Source organism: Carettochelys insculpta, chromosome 8, assembly GCF_033958435.1.
Source record: "Carettochelys insculpta isolate YL-2023 chromosome 8, ASM3395843v1, whole genome shotgun sequence".
NCBI lineage: Eukaryota > Metazoa > Chordata > Testudines > Carettochelyidae > Carettochelys > Carettochelys insculpta.
In genome coordinates, this window is record NC_134144.1 from 63,680,635 (window position 1) to 63,697,478 (window position 16,844).

General features: G+C 46.4%; 1 protein-coding gene across 5 annotated transcripts in view; it reads left to right on the plus strand.

The window, feature by feature from the left end:
• The window catches only part of HEG1 (heart development protein with EGF like domains 1), a 104,061-nt gene that overhangs the window by 19,430 nt on the left and 67,787 nt on the right, over nt 1-16,844 (plus strand). For all 5 annotated transcript variants that reach the window (XM_075000926.1, XM_075000930.1, XM_075000927.1 and 2 more), the window contains exon 2: nt 16,493-16,837. In XM_075000926.1, coding sequence (XP_074857027.1) covers nt 16,493-16,837 — 345 coding nt within the window. The remainder of the gene's footprint in view (nt 1-16,492; nt 16,838-16,844) is intronic.

The following is a 16,844-nucleotide window of genomic DNA, read 5'->3' on the forward strand; positions in this document are numbered from 1 at the left end:
CGAGGGGTTGAGGTGTGGACGCTGGACTGGAGTTGTGGGGTTCAGAGTGTGGGAAGGGGCTCTTGGCTGATCCTGGGGCAAAGGTTGGGATGCCAGAGGGAGCACAGGCTCTGGGAGGGAGATTGGGTGCAGGAGGGGGCTTGGGATCGAGGTATAGGGGAATGAGTTCAATACTCTCATTAGGGTTGCCAACTCTCCCAGTTTTGCCAAGAGTCTCCTAGAATTCGGTTTAATCTCTCGGAGGCTACTGAAGCCTATCTGGGAGATTTTAGACCACTAAAAGCCCACTGGTGCAATGGGGCTAAGGCCAGGCTTGGCCTCCCATGGCTCCTGGAAGTGGCCGGCATGTCCCTGCGGCAGGACCAAAGGGTTTCCGCATGCTCCTCTACCCTGTGTTGATTCCACAGCTCCGACAGGCTGGGAACAGCAGCTAGTGGGAGCTGTGGAGAGGGTACTGCAGGGAGAGATAACATGGGTCTCTAGGGCAGTAGGGACATGCCGGACATTTCTGGGAGTCTCACAGAGCTGGGGCAAGCAGGAAGCCTGCCTTAGCCCGCTGTGCTATTGGCTAACATAAGCATTCCCCGGCCAAAGCCTATAAATCGCATTCCCCATACCTCAATCCCAGCCTCCTCCTGCACCCGAACTACGTCCCAGAGCCCGTGCTCCCTCCGGCATCCCCACCTTTGCCCCAGGCTCAGCCCAGGGCTCCTTCCCACACTCTGAACCCCACAACTCCAGCCCAGAGTCCACACCCCAACCACTTGCCCCATCCTGGTGAAAGTGAGTAAGGGTAAGAGAAGGTGAAGGAGGGAGGGAGGGAGGGAAGGGGTGTGGTGTGAGTGGGGAGGGGTCTCAGAGAAGGGGCAGGACTGGGGTTTGGCCAAAGGGGTGGGAGAGAGCAAGGGTGTTTGGATTTGTGTGATTAGACCATGGTGGGCAACCTAGGGCCCTAGGGCACATGTGACCCATCAGGGTTTTATGTGTGGCCCATGCACAGGGTTTGCCAGATTTTATTATGTATTATTTTATTTTTTCCTACCAGTGTTACCAAGCGACATGCACATGAAGTGAGGTGCATGCTGATCGCAACAGCCTTGTGAGAGCTGTGTGCAGCCTCTGCATCCAATCAAACTGCTACTATGGTTCGGTGGGCACACCCTGCAAATTCTAGGTATGCAAACACAGTTAGCAAAACTACCCTGTCCTGGGAGACCTGCTTGGTTACAACAATCATGCGACCAATTGAGATGAAGGAAGGCCTCTCATGGGGCCTTGTCACTAGCCTACGTTGCCCTTCACTGGATTAGACAGTTGGCAACACTCAGTCTCATTTGCAGTAAACTGACCTCTGTCCTCCAGCCCAACTGATTTGTGGCTTTTGTGGAGATGAACGCTGCAGATGTTAGAGCCCACAGGATCTTTAGCACACTGTAATTCAGCTCCCCTATCCTGAATCTTTGTTTTCAATTGAAACAAGGCTTTGCTGTGCTCTGATTAGCAGAGAAAGAGCTGCTCCGACATTTTGGCTTTGCATGCACCAGATGGCAGGATGGCACATTAGGGGAAAACAAATGATAGGGTGTTGAGATCAAGTGCAGGTCAGACAAAAGCTCGGCACCCTTTCCAGACCAGGCCCGTGACAGGAGAGAAGTAAGGCTAGTGGCAGTGCTGAAGTCCTGTTTCCCATGGAGCGCTGCGATGTGCAATGGGAACCCAGCTACTGACCGGAAGCAATGAAGAAAGATGCGTAGAGGCATCAGCCAAGGTGGAGGTGTATGAGGAAATCCCAGCCAACAGCTCACAGCTACAAGTTTGTCTCCACTCTGAAGTTTGCCATCTTTGTGCGCTGCACCTCCTGCCATAATTTTGGTTACACAAATATTGTTGTCACCAGGAGTTTGCTGATTTCCACTACCACCAGCTGTGCTGAATCTGAGTCCTTTAGGCCCTTTCACAAGTTTTATCTCCATTATTTTTTCTGTAGTTGGCTTTCTTCTTTTGCCATACAACCACACAATGGATCCTGCCTCCTTTAATGCTTCCGCTGCTTTGCTGTATGTCACATCACAAACATCAGCTTCATTTACTCATATATTACAATTGTATATTACAAGCTCGGTCAGCAGGGTACCACTTGCTCTGTTGCCACCTGCAAAGCGATAAACACATTTTTGAGGCTGATTAAAAGCCATTGCAGATCAGCCACGTATGATCACCAAAGAAACTGCTTACAGCGGTCGTGCGTCAGGTTAATGTTATCCCATTTATACAAAGGGATTAAAAAGCAAGGAGACCATGCTAAATATGTGGTTAGAAATTCACTCCCAAGGGTGGGTTGGGAAGTGCTGTGCTGCCCTTTCAGGTTTTGAAGACCAGTCACACTGGGGAGTGGACCAGGATAACGTGCGGAGTAGAAATGGCTTTAAAAAGCAAAGACGCATTGGAGAGAAGGTCTTGAAGTAGGCTGACCTTTTTGATGGAGAAGGAAAGAGCTAGTTGAATTCAAGGAGGTTAGGTCCATCGAAGGCTGTTAGCCAGAATGGGGAGGAATTGTGTCACTTAGCCTCTGTTTGTTAGAAGCTGGGAAATGGGTGGCAGGGGATGGGTCACCTGGTGAGCACCTTTTCTGATCAATCCCCCTGGGGCACCTGGCATTGGTCCATGTTGGCAGACAGGATACTGGGACAGATGGACTTTGGGCTGACCCAGTCTGGCCGTTCTTATGTTCTAAAGGAACGATGGGATGAGGGAAACATAGGAATGCAGGATCTGGCCCTAACCTAAACCAAACTCCCCTGGGTGTTTTGTCTGCTCAAGGCATACAACGCTGAGTTAGGAAAAGATGTTTTTGTGGTTTTAAGTCAGGGGCTTGAGGTTGTACTCTTAGTTTTCCCAGTGCGTTCCTATGTGACAGAAAGTTCCTGAGGCCTAATCGTGGCTTTGGCACTTACTTCCTTTGTGGCTTTGGTCAAGTCACTTGACCTCTTTGTGCTTTCTGTTTTGTAAACACGGGGGAAACAGCACCTTCCTGCTGGGTGGAAGGGACGTACGGACTAAATCATTCCTGTTTGTAAAGGACTGTGGATCCTTGGATGGAAGCTGCCCCAGGAATATCAAGTATTAATTATTTGAAGAGCTTGGGTTCCTTTCGCCACCTGAATATGGCTGAATATTTTTAAAACAAGTCTTGTCTGCAGAAAAGTTTGTGCCACTTTAAGGTATCATAAAAGCTGATCATGCAATTAGCCAAATAAAAATTCTTAGACAGGTGTAGTTTATTCCCTCCATATGGTTAACAAACAAACAAACCAACCAACCAACCAACCCAGCCCCTAACAGATATAATTATACTAGTACAAAATGTGTATGTGGACCAGGCCACAAAGTTTTGGGGTTATCAGTGAAAATACACTTTAGTCAGACAAATTGTTGGGCTCAGTGTAGGGGTATCTGGGTGAAGTCCAGTGGCCTATGGTTAGAGGTGGTCAAAGGGAATGGTCTAATTTTCCCTTCTGGCCATAGAATTCACTATTCTAAAGTTTAAGTTTGAAAATTTGGAACTCTGCACACCTTTACCAGCATAAGAACCTGAATCTGTGAGTACAGGTCATTCATTGCCTCTTGGGATCAGTTCCCATGTTATTACTCTCTTCTCTGTGGGAAGAGAGTTTTCCTGTGCCTTAGCATTTATTTACGGAAGTGTGTAAAGCTGCCGGGAACTGCTTAATGGAGCAACGAGGTGTGTGATACCGTGTTTAAAATTCAAAGAGTAATTGATCTTTGCATACAAGCTGCAGGCTGGCTTCTTCTGAAATCTTGTTCCAGGAAGCCTAGGGTAAGGTTTCTGATGGTTAGCAACTTTCCAAATTATTTTTTTCCTTCTTTCCTTACACTTACTAGAGCACTGCAGGAAAGTCTGTGCTGTAAATTAACTCGTATGCTTCCAAAAGTCAGCAGTGACATTGTCCTGGTGTTTCAGAGCTTAGTTCACTCCATTCAACCTGCACAGTACACACCCATGGAGCTGCTATGAGTTTTACGCCTTTTTTTTTTCAGCCAGGATGTTTTTTCTTGCTTTTTTATTGTTCCAATGACCTAGCAGCTCCACTTTGGTGGAGTCTTGCCAGTCAACTTCCTCTCCCAGCAGTCTGACAGACTCCAGCAGCACGGCCCTCAGAAGGGAGCAAACGTTAAAATGACAACAAAATAGATCTCTAAAGGGCTTTTCTCTTTCCTCAGCTGCTTTGGGCCTGAAGCATTGATGCTGCCTTTAGCTAATGAAAATGTCAAGGGAACCTTAAAAATGGGGGGGATGGGAATAGTGTGGTCGATTTTTTTTTGTTGTCCTTTGTTGTAAAAGAAGGGCCAGAAAGATTTTGAAAATAATTTGAAATCTTGCTAGTATTTACCAGTAGAAATTAGCTCTTTCTGCATGCTGTGTGTCTGCAGAATTATGAGGATCACCTAGCAGACAGTCCAGCCTGATAAACTGAGAAGGGAAGGGAATTTTTTTATGATTCTTCATTCAGTTGGAAGACTTTTTTTCCCTTTTAGTTAACAGTTATTTAACTAAACCACAGAGAGAGAGAACCTCCCTTTTGGTACCCCTGTGAAGGGGCTAAGAAAAGTCCCCAGTAAAGTATCTCTGATTTTTCTGAGATGTTCTCTAACAACAATAGGGAAGGCCAGACGTGACATTTCTGAGACTTCTAAGGTGAAAAGCCAGAAAACAAAACTCCTTTAGGCTTTTTTAATCTATCACAGACAAATGTAAAGGACAAAACCTCCCCAGCCCCTCCCACACCTCTTTTTCAAGTTATTCCTTATGTCTCCTGCAATCTTATAGCCTATTTTTATCTTGTAAGGTGTCACTGAAAGGAACAGGTTGTGAATATCAGTAATTCAATTAGTCTTCTGGAAGCGGTTTTATTTTCGAACAAAGCTTGATTGCGGCGTGGCGACTGGTACGGAGAAGAGGTTTCCTTGAGGTTTTTGTTTGGTGTGTTAAAATTTTCGGAGCAGAGGCAATGAGAGCAGTGCTTGAGTAACAAGCATAGACACCTCATTCTGTGTTTTGTGTCTGAAGTTGTCATCAGACGTGGGGTCCCACCATGAATGTAACTCCACTGCCACATATCAGTGGGAAGCGGGGAAATGGAAGGTGTTCTCAGTACCTTTGGGTGAGTGCCTCTTCTTCTTTGTTTCATTATGTACTTACTATTTGTATCGTGTTAGCATCTATGAGGCCTAGTCATAGCCCAGGAGTCTATTGTGGCAGTCTCCGAGAGTGGGCATTGCTGGGCTGGTTGTCTGCTGGGCTAATCTTAGACTCTTGTCATTATCATCTTAGGAGGAGCCTGTGCAAGATAGGCATAGACACCTCGTGCCAAATTTCCCACTTAAGAGACTGGGAATTACCTGAGTTTCCACTTGTTAATCTTTTTTAGAAGTGGGAAAAGTTATGCTTACCTCAGGGCCAGGGAAAGGTTCAGCTCCCAAATCCCTTGGGACCCCAAGATTCTTCGGAGGTCTGGGCCGTGCATGAAGAGGTCAAGTGTATAATGCCTGAAAGCTCCAGCAAGTGCCAGTGATGTCTATATACAGCCGTGCTGATGACAGAGTGGAGTGTTTATGCTGAGCCAGCTAGCATGAGCTTGTCAGAGGTGCCCAGCAGAGTCAAGCCGGGGGGTCTGTGCCATATTTTCTGTCGTGGGGAAGCCACTTCCAAGAGAGACTTCTGTGAGAGAAGATAGAGAGGGGACGTGTGTTGTGGAGGCAGTCCTGGGCAGCAGTCTGGAATTGCCATTTTGTGTCTCCTCTGCTTGTGAAGACAGAGAAGAGGGGTTGTGGGAGGGGGTGAAATAATGGGAGAAAGTAAAGTACGTTGGGAGAAAGTAAAGTACATTGTCAGCACATCTGTTCCTTGTTCTGTAACTGGTTGGAGACATGCAGTAGCTCTTTTGAGGATGGAACTTATCGAGAAGCATGGTGCACATGCTGAACAGAAACAAAAACATGTTGGGGATATTGGATACTGAGTTATGTTGAATTTAGTTTCTCTGATGGTGCTGAATTTTAAAAAAAACAGTAGCTGTGCGTGGATGGAGGAAGAGTGGCCGGTTAGAACCTGGGTTTGCTGACCTCCCAGGGCCCAGTCAAACCGGAGCTGATGAAGTGAGTCTTGCTCATGAAAGCTCATTACTTTATAAATAAAGCTGTTAATCTTTAAGGTGCTACAGGACTGCTTGTTTTCTGTGAAGCTCCAGACTAACAACAGTTATACCTCTGAGACTATAAACCCCAGCTGTTTACTTATGAAGTTACCTGAGTGGGAGTGGGATATAGAGGATATTCTCATGAAGGGGGCATCTGATGCTGTCCTCTATTGTGGCATTGTTACTGCCACTCATGGTTGTGAGAGGCTGGCGGACTTTTGGCGGACTTGCCTGTTGTGTGTGGCTATTGTTAGCAGGGTATTTCCTAGCGATTACACTCTGAGGTGCCTCGCCTAGTTACAACTATCGATAGAAACAATAAAGAGAAATGTATGTTGCAACCTACCCCTTTAAATTCTTCCCATAGCTAGTGCATGCAAAGGCCCCTTTTAAATGAACAATATCAACATGTTTATATTGAACTGACCAGTTGAAGGCATGGCAAGTTTTTTTTTTTTTGAGTGTGTGTGCTTCAGATTTTTTCTCAGTGCTGTTTCAGGGCAAGGACAAGGAAGGAAACTGAAAATCCCACAGAGCCCTGGACAGTCCAGATTTAGGGCTGTAGCTTTTGTTCATACAAACTCGCTTGGCTCCCAAATGGCCTCCACCCATAATCATTACATCCGCAGCAGTGTTTCAAAACATGACACAGAGCCATTTTCCTGGTGGCTGATAAAGACACAGCAGAAATATGTGCCACCTAGTGAGGCTGGACAGATTCAACAAGTAGATGGCTTGCTCAGTTCTTTATTAATTCTTCATAGCCTAATCTGGGTCCTGAAGCTTTTTCTGCAGCTGGCCAGGAGGTTTCTGCATTCACTTACTTTTTTCTCTGTCTCAGTCTGAGGCTGAAATTAGCTGAACAGATGTGAGCTTTACAATTACAGCTGCTATTTCTCCTGAGTTATCTACTTTCCTATGCTTATTTGAGTGTGAATAGTCACAGAGGGGTAACAGTGTTAGTCTGTGTCTTCACAAAGCGGAACAGCAGTCCTGTAGCACTTTAAAGACTAACACAATAATTTATTAGGTGATGAGCTTTCGTGGGACAGACCCACTTCTTCAGAGCTGGAAGTTCTGATGCAAGTAAACTGGCATGATGAACATATAACAGAGATCAAAAAATGAAATGAAAACTGACAAATCTGCTACATAGGTTGGCGTAGAGGTAAACTGCAGTTTGGTCTTAATAGAGATAGTAATTACCTTACGCATTACAAAGACAGCTTCCCTGTCTTTGATTATTTGTAGTGATCTCAGGTAAGTCACATAACTTAATAGACACTTGCAGTAAGTAATTTTCTTCTTCTTCCACCTCCTCCTCATGTTTTACTACCCCCCTTCTGTCCTTTGTAGCTGATTTGTCAGTTTTCACTTGTTTTTTTCTATCTCTCTGTTATATGTGTTCATGGTGCCAGTTTACTTGCATCAGATTTTCCAGCTCTGAAGAAGTGGGTCTGTCCCACAAAAGCTCATCACCTAATAAATTATTTTGTTAGTCTTTGAAGTGCTACAGGATTGCTGGTTTGGTGTATTTCAGCATGTGAGCTGAGTGCCTGTTTTGCAAACGAGGTGACGACTAGGTTTTCTTTTATCATTGTCTGCTGGTTTAATTTTGCTCCCTTGTTAGAGGGGATAATTTCTTTACTTCTAGGAAATTAGGAAATCCCTTCTTTTATAGAAGAGCAGAGAACAGTTCTCAGTTCAGTGGCCAAGACATAAATGGACAGATACATTCGTGTTGCCTGGGTTGTACAGGTGTTAGCCCTGGCACTGTGGTCAAATTTCAGCTCAGATGATCCTAGTCTGTTTGACTTCACCCACTAGCCACCCCCTCCCCATCCGCCTCCGCAGTTCTAAAGTAATACAATGATTTTCTTCTCTTCCTGCCCTAAAATGTATGTGCTGTAGGTGTTTAACAGCTCCCACCCCAAGCTGGCTGCATTTCAGTGAGGAGGCCACTCCTTTAGGGCCAGCTTCTTTTGAAATTTGCTGTTAACTTCCTTGGGATGGGGGTTGGACTGTGCATTTGACTGCCTCTGTACGCTAAACAAGACTTGGCCTCCAGGAATGAGCCTTTGGTGATTAAGGATCTGTCTGAATGAACATTGTACTAATCTCCCAGGGAATGAGGTGCTGCCTTTAATTTCATTTACAAAACCAGGAGCTGATGGAAGGTCCATGCAAGGGCAGAGGTGTGAGATCTCAACATCCAGGCCAGATTCCAATGCAGATAGTTACACGTGGCCTACTCAGCTTCCCCTCTATAGTTCAAACTGGATATTGCTGCCTTCATTTCCTGTCCTAAAACTGTTCTGTAATGTTCTGCACCAGACCTGATGGCATTTCACTGGTGAGTCAAGCAGCTTGCCTAGGAGAAGCAGCATGGCCCAAGAGAGCAGGTGCACGGCTGGGGCTGAGGAGATCTGGGTTTTGCTTCTGCCATGGGTTTACTGGGTGACCATGGGCAAGTCACTTGCCACTCTCGGTGTCTTTCTCAGGCTTGGGAAGCTGGTAAAAGTTTCACCAAATGCACATGCTTTTTTCTTGGCAGTCAGTCGATAACACGTAAGATGTCTTCATGTCACCCTCCTATCTGTGAGGCCATTGATGGCTGACCAACATAATTCAGGAGCTGCATGTCTGATCGCAGAAGGGGCAGGGGCTGGTACCTCTTGGAGGGGCGAGGGGCAATTTTTGCTGCTCCTTTCTCCTTCTTCACCTCTTTGTCTGCGCTGCAGTGGGCTCTTTCAAATTGTGCCACCCTCTCACAAATTATGGCTCTCCACTGAGGATGGTCCTGGGCAAGGTTCTCCCAAGTGTTGACACCGATGTTGTACTTACTTCAACATGTCCTTAAATTGCTATATGGGTCTCTTCTGCCCAGCCCAATCTGCGGGATAGTCCTGAATGTCCATGACAAGTCTTGCTTGCCACATGTATGCAAAAATGTCCTGCAGGGACATGGGACTTGTCATGGAAATTCCTGGACCCCACCCAGGATTTCTGTGGTTGTGGCTGCTGGTGGGGCGCCGTGCTCCAGCCAGCTCCCAGCAGCAGAGCCCCATCTCCCCAGCTGGGATTCCTGTGGCTTGGAGCTGGGTGGGGCATGGAGCCCTGCTGGCAGCACTAGCTGTGGGATCCCTGGGTGAGGGGACCCCAGGAGCCCCGTTCTCTGAGATGGCTGGAGCACAGAGCCTCACCAGCAGCAACAGCTGTAGGAACCCTGGCTGGAGGGGTGGAGAGACTCTGGCAGCCCCGTGGCTGGGAGCTGGCTAGGGTGCAGGGTTCCCCACCCCCCAGTCACAGCAGCTTCCCAGCTTTGTAGCTGCTGGGGTCCCCCATCTCCTTGGTCAGGGATCCTGTGGCTGGAGCTGCCTATCCCTCACACCCTCCCCAAAAATCTGGCAACCCTATGTTGGAAAGCCAAGCAAACTGTGTACAATGATAGAGAGAGTCTGAATAAAAGAGATTAGTTCCTCTCTCTTAATACTGGGAGTGAATAATAGTGAAGACGTGCGGAGTTAAACTGTGCTGAAGTTAGGAATGAAGCACAGCCGAAGTCTTATCCCTTCCCACTTCCAGCCTATCACAGGAAGCATCTCCCATGCTGGCCAGAGTGCACGATGGTAGACATGACACAACAGGAGGTGAAAATCTTGCTCTTTCCTACTCTCCCTTCAAGGCTTTTAGACCATAGCCCTGCCCTCCATCAGTAACCATGTGTTTTGCAAGAGCTCGAATGATGTCCATTGAAAACACTGTGACGAGCATTCAGGTTAACAACACCTTTCACAGTGGTGCACCTTGCATGTGAGATGAACCTCAAGGATGGAGAGAACTTTGGGTGTGTATGCATGGAGAGACAAGGATTGTGATGGTGTCACAAAGAAGGGCCTCATGGAGCAGGGGAGGGAATAAAGACCAGCTATGTCACATAGGCATATTTTTAATGAGCCTGTATATGTCTGAAGACTTTCACAAGCTGGATACTGAGCAAGGCTGAAAACAGTAACCCCTGGGGGCTGAAAAATCTGCTGGAATTTGATCTGTTTATATTGGATATGTTATAACTGCGCTGTGATTCAGTTGCATACTTTTTGTGCTTGTGAAGAAAAAGTAGCTCTTAAGATGAGATATGTCTGGTAAGTGTCCATTGCTGGCGCTAACTGGAAACACAAACACTGATGCTGCAGGTGGTGTGACAATTTCATGTTCCAGTTGAAATTGTTTTCTTGACGGCTGTGGCAGAATAAGAGGCTTTTGTTTTTGTTTTTTTTTTTAATCTAAGGCAACAGCATAGCAAGTGACAAAACTATACCTGAGCTATGGGGCTGCTAGAGTGTAAATCTTTTAATGGATTTGATGGGACCAGATGGTCCTGTGTTTATTTTATTTTGCAAGATGTTTGGGTCTGGGCCATTCCGCATAAGCTGACAGTCATGTTTGATGATCAATTTCTGCAAGGGAGTCAACGATTGGATTGTAATTGTCAATCATCTCTGATTGACTTGACAGCTATGTAATGAGCCCAGATCATACACATTTTTATTAGGGACTGAGCAACCATTACAGAATTTTTGTCACATTTTCTCACATTTGATCCTTTCAGCCTTGGGTATGCTTATTGCACAGTGTAGGCCAGATTTTCAAACGTAACTGAGGCCATGTCCACATTACCTAGTGACAAGTTACTCACTACAGGTTGAACCTCTCTAATTCAGAACTCTCTCATCCAGAAACATCCATAATCCGGCATGATTTTAGTTATCGGGATGACCACTTATGAGCATTGCCAAGTTTCCCGTAGTCCCATAAAATTTGTGTACAGCACCAGCCCTGGCTCTCAGTGTTCTGTGCTGTTATTTAGTTGTAATTTACCTTTAAGTGTCTCCTAAGAGCCCAGTAAGCAGTGGACATGTTGGTAATGTGCTAAACAATATTGACTTCCCGTGATCTGTCAATTCTCTTGTTCGGCACTGGTCAGGTTCCGAGGGTGCTGGATGAGAGAGGTTGTCTGGGATGTGAAATCTTTCTCTACCAGTAGCTGGCCCGAAGGAGTCTTTAAGTATTTGTTAACTTTGCATTTTTTAAATGCAGCAAAAATGGATGCCAGAGCTCATCTCAGCGTCTCACCGGTAAGGTGATATGCTGTTTCGCGTCTGAAAGCTTTTAGGGACAGATGAATATAGAGAAGAATTTGGTGCCCCATCCACAAACGCACCCACATTTTCCAGCTTCAGCCCACTGTGCGCAGATAGTCTGGCTATTGATTTGCAGATAAAACGCCAACCCTCCCCCCTGTACTTCAGAATCCCTGTCTCGGACAAGGCCTCAGCAACGAGCAGCTTGTTAAATGGGCATGGGCTGATGACTGTGCTGAGTATACAAAGTCTGTTTAGATATTGCTCTCAGGGCAGGAGGTTGCAGGTGGGGGGTGGGTGGGGGTTGTGATACAACAGTACCTATAAGATATTGAAGTGCAGGGTGGAGTGCGGGGGGGCAGCTTGAGGCAGGAGGTTGGGAAGTTTGGGGGAACTCGGGGCAGGAGGTGGAGACATGGGGGTGCAGGAGTCCAGGCGGTGGTTTGGGGGTGTGGGACTGCAGGGGTCAGGACTGGGAGAGTGAGGAGGGGCTCAAGGCAGGGTGTTGGTTTGTGGGAGGAGTGCGGGGATGTCAAGAGTCAGCATTGGGGGCGGTGAGGAAGGGCTCAGGATGGGGTTGGGATATGGAGAGGTGCAGGAGCCAGGGCATGCAGGGGTGGAGGTGTGGGGCAGGGGTGGAGTGTGCAGGGAGGCTGAAGTTACCCTCCCCCTATGATTCAGACCAGGACTCTGTTGGCTGTTCCCGTTCCTGTCCCTGTCAGGGAGTGACAGCAAAGTGCACAGCTCATCTGCCCTCTGCCCTACCTAGCCTGAGGGAACAACGTAACAAACTGTGTACTTTCCCCTTGCACCCTGACAATGATGAAGAGGAGCAGCAAGCAGTGTTCCTGTACAAACGGAGGGTAGAGGAGAGATTTAGCTGCTCTCCCTAAATAGCACCTGGGAGTTGGGGAGATGGGGCAGTCCTGGATAGGGGAAGGGCACGCCCCCAGCCAGCCCATTTCACCTGCCTGCTGCAGAGCCCCAGGAGCTGAGCGTCCCAGCCATTTGGTTCTTCCTTAATCAGGGCCACGCTCTGGCTTATTTTCTCCGCCGAGTGCACGGGACTAACAGCTGCATGGATCGACTCTCATCAGCTGATGTCAAAGTACGTGTTGGATTGTGCAAAACTCATGTTTGCTGGGCGTGCGCAGCATTATGCAAATACGTTATGATTTTTCTCAGATTCCTGTAGCACCTAGGAGCCCTCATCACAGAGTAGGCTGCCATTTGCTTGGAGCTGTCCAAACATGGAAGAAAAAGACCGTTCTCGCCCCTCAAGCGTTTACATCCTGTATAAGAAACTACATGTTGGCTACAAGGTACTTGCTATCTTAGTCAAGTACTTTCCGTCTCTCTCTTTCTCTTCTTGCCGAGCTAACACCGAAACTGTTGTATTTGAGAGAGATCATATCACCCAGGAAATGCAGCTACTTCTGTTAGGGCAGATGCATAGCAACCCTGCCTGACATTTCTGGGAAAATGATTAAGAATACATATTAAATAAACGCTAGGTTGAATGACCCCCTTAGAATTTAGCTTGGACCTGGCAATAAACTCTGAACTCTGCATTTTGACAAGTGCTAGCGAGGGGAATACAGGCCAGGTGAGCAGTGTTCCTACTTAGTAGCAAGATCTTTGGTAGGATCTGGTGATCCCACTGTTGCTTCCTCCATCGTTGTCAGTTACCTTGTTCTGAGGTGCTCAGTAGTCCCTAACTGGGAGTGAGATAATGATGGCAGCATATGCTATAGCTTTGTGAAGCCCTGTGCTGCTGGACATAGAGGTGGGGAAGCAGGTGTTGCTGTCCTGTAAGATTTTTCCTCATTGTTGGAAGGTGGCAGACATGCTCCCTCACTGCTTCCTACCGGGCTGAACGTGGTGAAACTGACTAGATCAGTTCAGTGTTTCCCACCCTGGGGTCTGTGGATGCCTGGGGGTCCACAAGGATGTTGCAGGGGGTCCATCGGTAAAAAGATAGATAATGATAATAGAAAGTTTTAAGTAAATTGTGAAGTTACAATCAATTATTTTAAAGTCAGGTAACTCCTAATAATGGTATTAATTGCAGTCCAAAAAAATCTACATTGTGGTTTCCTGTTTCATTTCATGATGTGTGCATAGCGGCTAGAAATGGCTTTGATGGGGGTCTGTGAACACTTTGGGGTGGGTGATTGTGAGTCTGCATTAGTGAAAAGTTTGGGAACCACTGGACTAGATAGTTTGCCACACTCTCCACACAGGAGCCAAAGGGGGTTTGGGACCTTCAGAATGTCTTCCCGTAGAATTGCTCGTGGTAATTGGCAAACACTGAGTGAGGCTTTTTGTGTTGGTTGGTTTGGTTTGGTTTACAATGAAGCGGGCAGTTTGAGTTTTATGTGGGTTTGGGGGGAGCTCACTTGAAACCAAAATAGCAGCAGCCACAAACTTAGATGAACTAAACTCTCTGGTTTTGGTTCATAAGATCAACATGAACTAAAGTACTCGTTTCCCACAGCTTTACATGTATGTTTGTCAGAACTGGATAGTAATTTTTGTAATGACTGATGGATAATGTAGATCTTATCAGCATCTTTTTTCAATTTTTTTGATTTTACATTTTCACAGTTGCAGGAAATAAGGGTGTAGGTCAGATAACAATTGTTTAGTAACAGGAATGCTGAGACTCAACAACAAGTGAAAGCTTTATAGTATTCGAAACACAAATTGCCAATATCAGATGTCAAAAATATAAAGTAAATATCTTAAATCAAAGTCCAGTAAGTTCTCAAGCAGCATTTTTCTTTCTTTGCTTAGCTGAAATTTCACTTGCAGGTTGTACTTCTCTGATCCGTCACCCTCAGTGTCTGACCAGTCCCAAACCAGGGACTTTACCAGACCGTGGGAGGTCAAAGCCAGCCCCTCTGCTGCCACTGGCTGTGGGGCTGTGCTCCAGCGGCAGCAGGGGAGCTGGCAGTGACTGAGTGAGCATGGAGCGGGGCTGTGCTCAGTGAAGGAGGCAGGGTGGCTGTGCAGTCCTGTGCGAGTGCCCTGAACTCCATGGCTGCTGAGCTGTGCCCCTGCCATGGGGCTGTGCTCCTGACCCTGCAGCCTCTTTCCCTGAGCATCCTCCTTCTGTGAGCTCGAGCTCTGGCACGTAGGCTATTTGTGGTGCTCTGGGAGGGTCAGGGAGGAGTGGCTGAGCATGGAGCCCAGCTTGTCCCCATGATTGCTCCATCCTCACAGCATCCCTGGGGATGCCGTGCCACAGATGTTGCTGGACTGTGGAGCTTGAACCTGTATTACAGAGCACGTCCGTGCTCCTAGAGCCACTCATGACTCACGCAGAGAAAGGTACTAGCCAAATCCTCCCCGCTTCCTCCTCCTGCTCCCAGGAATTTTCCATATTATTCAGGGGTCAGCAACCTTTCCAAGGTGGAGTGCTGAAATTTGACCTTTTGACCTCTATGTACAATCCCAGTGCTGGTGATTGTTTTTTAAGTTACTAATAGTCCTATTTACAACAGCTTCATTAATAAATAAATGAAGATGCAGAGCTTTACCATTTAGGTGGTGGTTGGTAGCATTAGCTGATCTTTCGTTAACCCACAGGGGGCATGGCTTTGAGCAAATTCCTGGCTGCATGGGGGAGAGGGCAGGGCTGAGCGCCTGTCTCATGTGCCAGTGAAAATCAGCTTGCGTGGCACTCTTGGCACGCATTCCGGGGGTTGCTGGAATTGGTTCGCCATTTCATTAATGGAAAGTGGATATACACCAGCCATTGTAAATTTGAGCTGATACCAAAAACTTCAGGCAAACTCACTGGAGAAGAACACTAAAACAAGTTTATTGACTACAGAGGACAGATTTTAAGTGATTATAAGTGACAGGCAAAAAATCAGATTTGTAATCAACAGAAAAGAAGATATCACATCACAATCTAAACTCCCACCCTATTAGACTGGTCAACACCTAAATTAAGCAGTTGTTTTTTTTTTTCTCACCCAGTGGACATTACAGTTGTTAATGTACAAATTTGTCCCATAAACCTGGGCTGGGCTCCTCTGCTCGTGTCTTCAGTCTTCTCAGTGTCTTGTTGCTTGAAGTGCAGGTGAGGACTGGAGAAGGTCAAAGCATGGACCCCCTGTGTTGGGTTTGATACCCTCGGTACAGTGTGACACTCACTACCTTGGAGGAGTGCCATGGGACACCCCTTCTTCCCCCCACTCCACGTTATTCCTCATTTGTGCACAGTTGTGATCTTATACACAAGCATGCCCTGTGAGGTATTGGGGAGAGGTTATGAAACACCCAGTTCTATTTAAATACACATCTTTAATGCACAGAAAGTGATGACATTGTGCTGTATGGTTTTCAATAAAACATGCTGTAAATTGGGGAGATCAGCCAGCTATTGTCTCCGTAGAGACAAAAGCAAGAGAGTAACCAGCCCCCGGGGCAGGGTGGTGTGGGGTGTGTGTGTGTGTGTGTGAGAGAGAGAGAGAGAGAGAGAGAGAGAAATAACCATCCACTGCCACTGTCCACAAAGGGAGCTGCAATTCAATGACTCACTGGCATTAGACCACACCAAGGGAATTGCTCAACCCTGCCTGTTGACCCAACAATGCTCATCAGACATGTCTGATCTTTTATTCACCAAGCACATTATCCAGGCAGCTAGAAGTTTCTAAACTCCAGTTTCTTAAAACCACTGAAATTCATTATAGCTCTTCCCTTACTAATACACAAAATTGTTGGCTTACAAAATCAATTGCCCTGAGGGGGGTTCCATTTCTTTTAGGGATTCCAAATTATAAACATTATATTAATAATTTCATTTTAAGGAATTCATCTGACTATTTTTAGAATAATTCCCCCAAACTGTTTCCTAGACAAAGAAAAGGAACGCAATGCATCATGGCTTTCATCACACAAACACACTGGTTTCTGAATTTGATATCATGGGTTAGATTCTGTTCTCATTTACACTGGTGTAAACCAAAGAAACTCTGAATTTCAGCTTACTGCAGATTTCCCTTTGTGTAACAGAGATCAGAATCTAGCCCTGGATGTTGTGATGACAAAGAGAGACTTAGTGTTCATGCAGATAATAATTTTAATTTTTTTCACTTCCCATATCCTTTCTTTCAGTCATTGGAAGAGGACATCAAACACTTCGAAGTTCAGATATTGCAATAAGGACTTCCACTTTTCCTGTGGACAATATGGACTCTCTGAATACGGTCTCCAGAAATGGAGAGAGGACGTTGCTGTCTATAACAAACAATGTTATGCCAACCACCGCACCAGAAAGTACCACCTCTTCTACGGAAATAATCAGTTCTGCTGATTTCACCCAGCTCTCCTCTTCTGTGGAGCAGAGCAGAAGAAATAGCTCCACAAGTGGCAGGGTTTCCACTGAGACTGGCATGGAGCCTTTGACCGTATCTTCTTCTGAGATACCAACCCATTCATCTTCACAAAGTGGTCCTCCAGGTGAGTT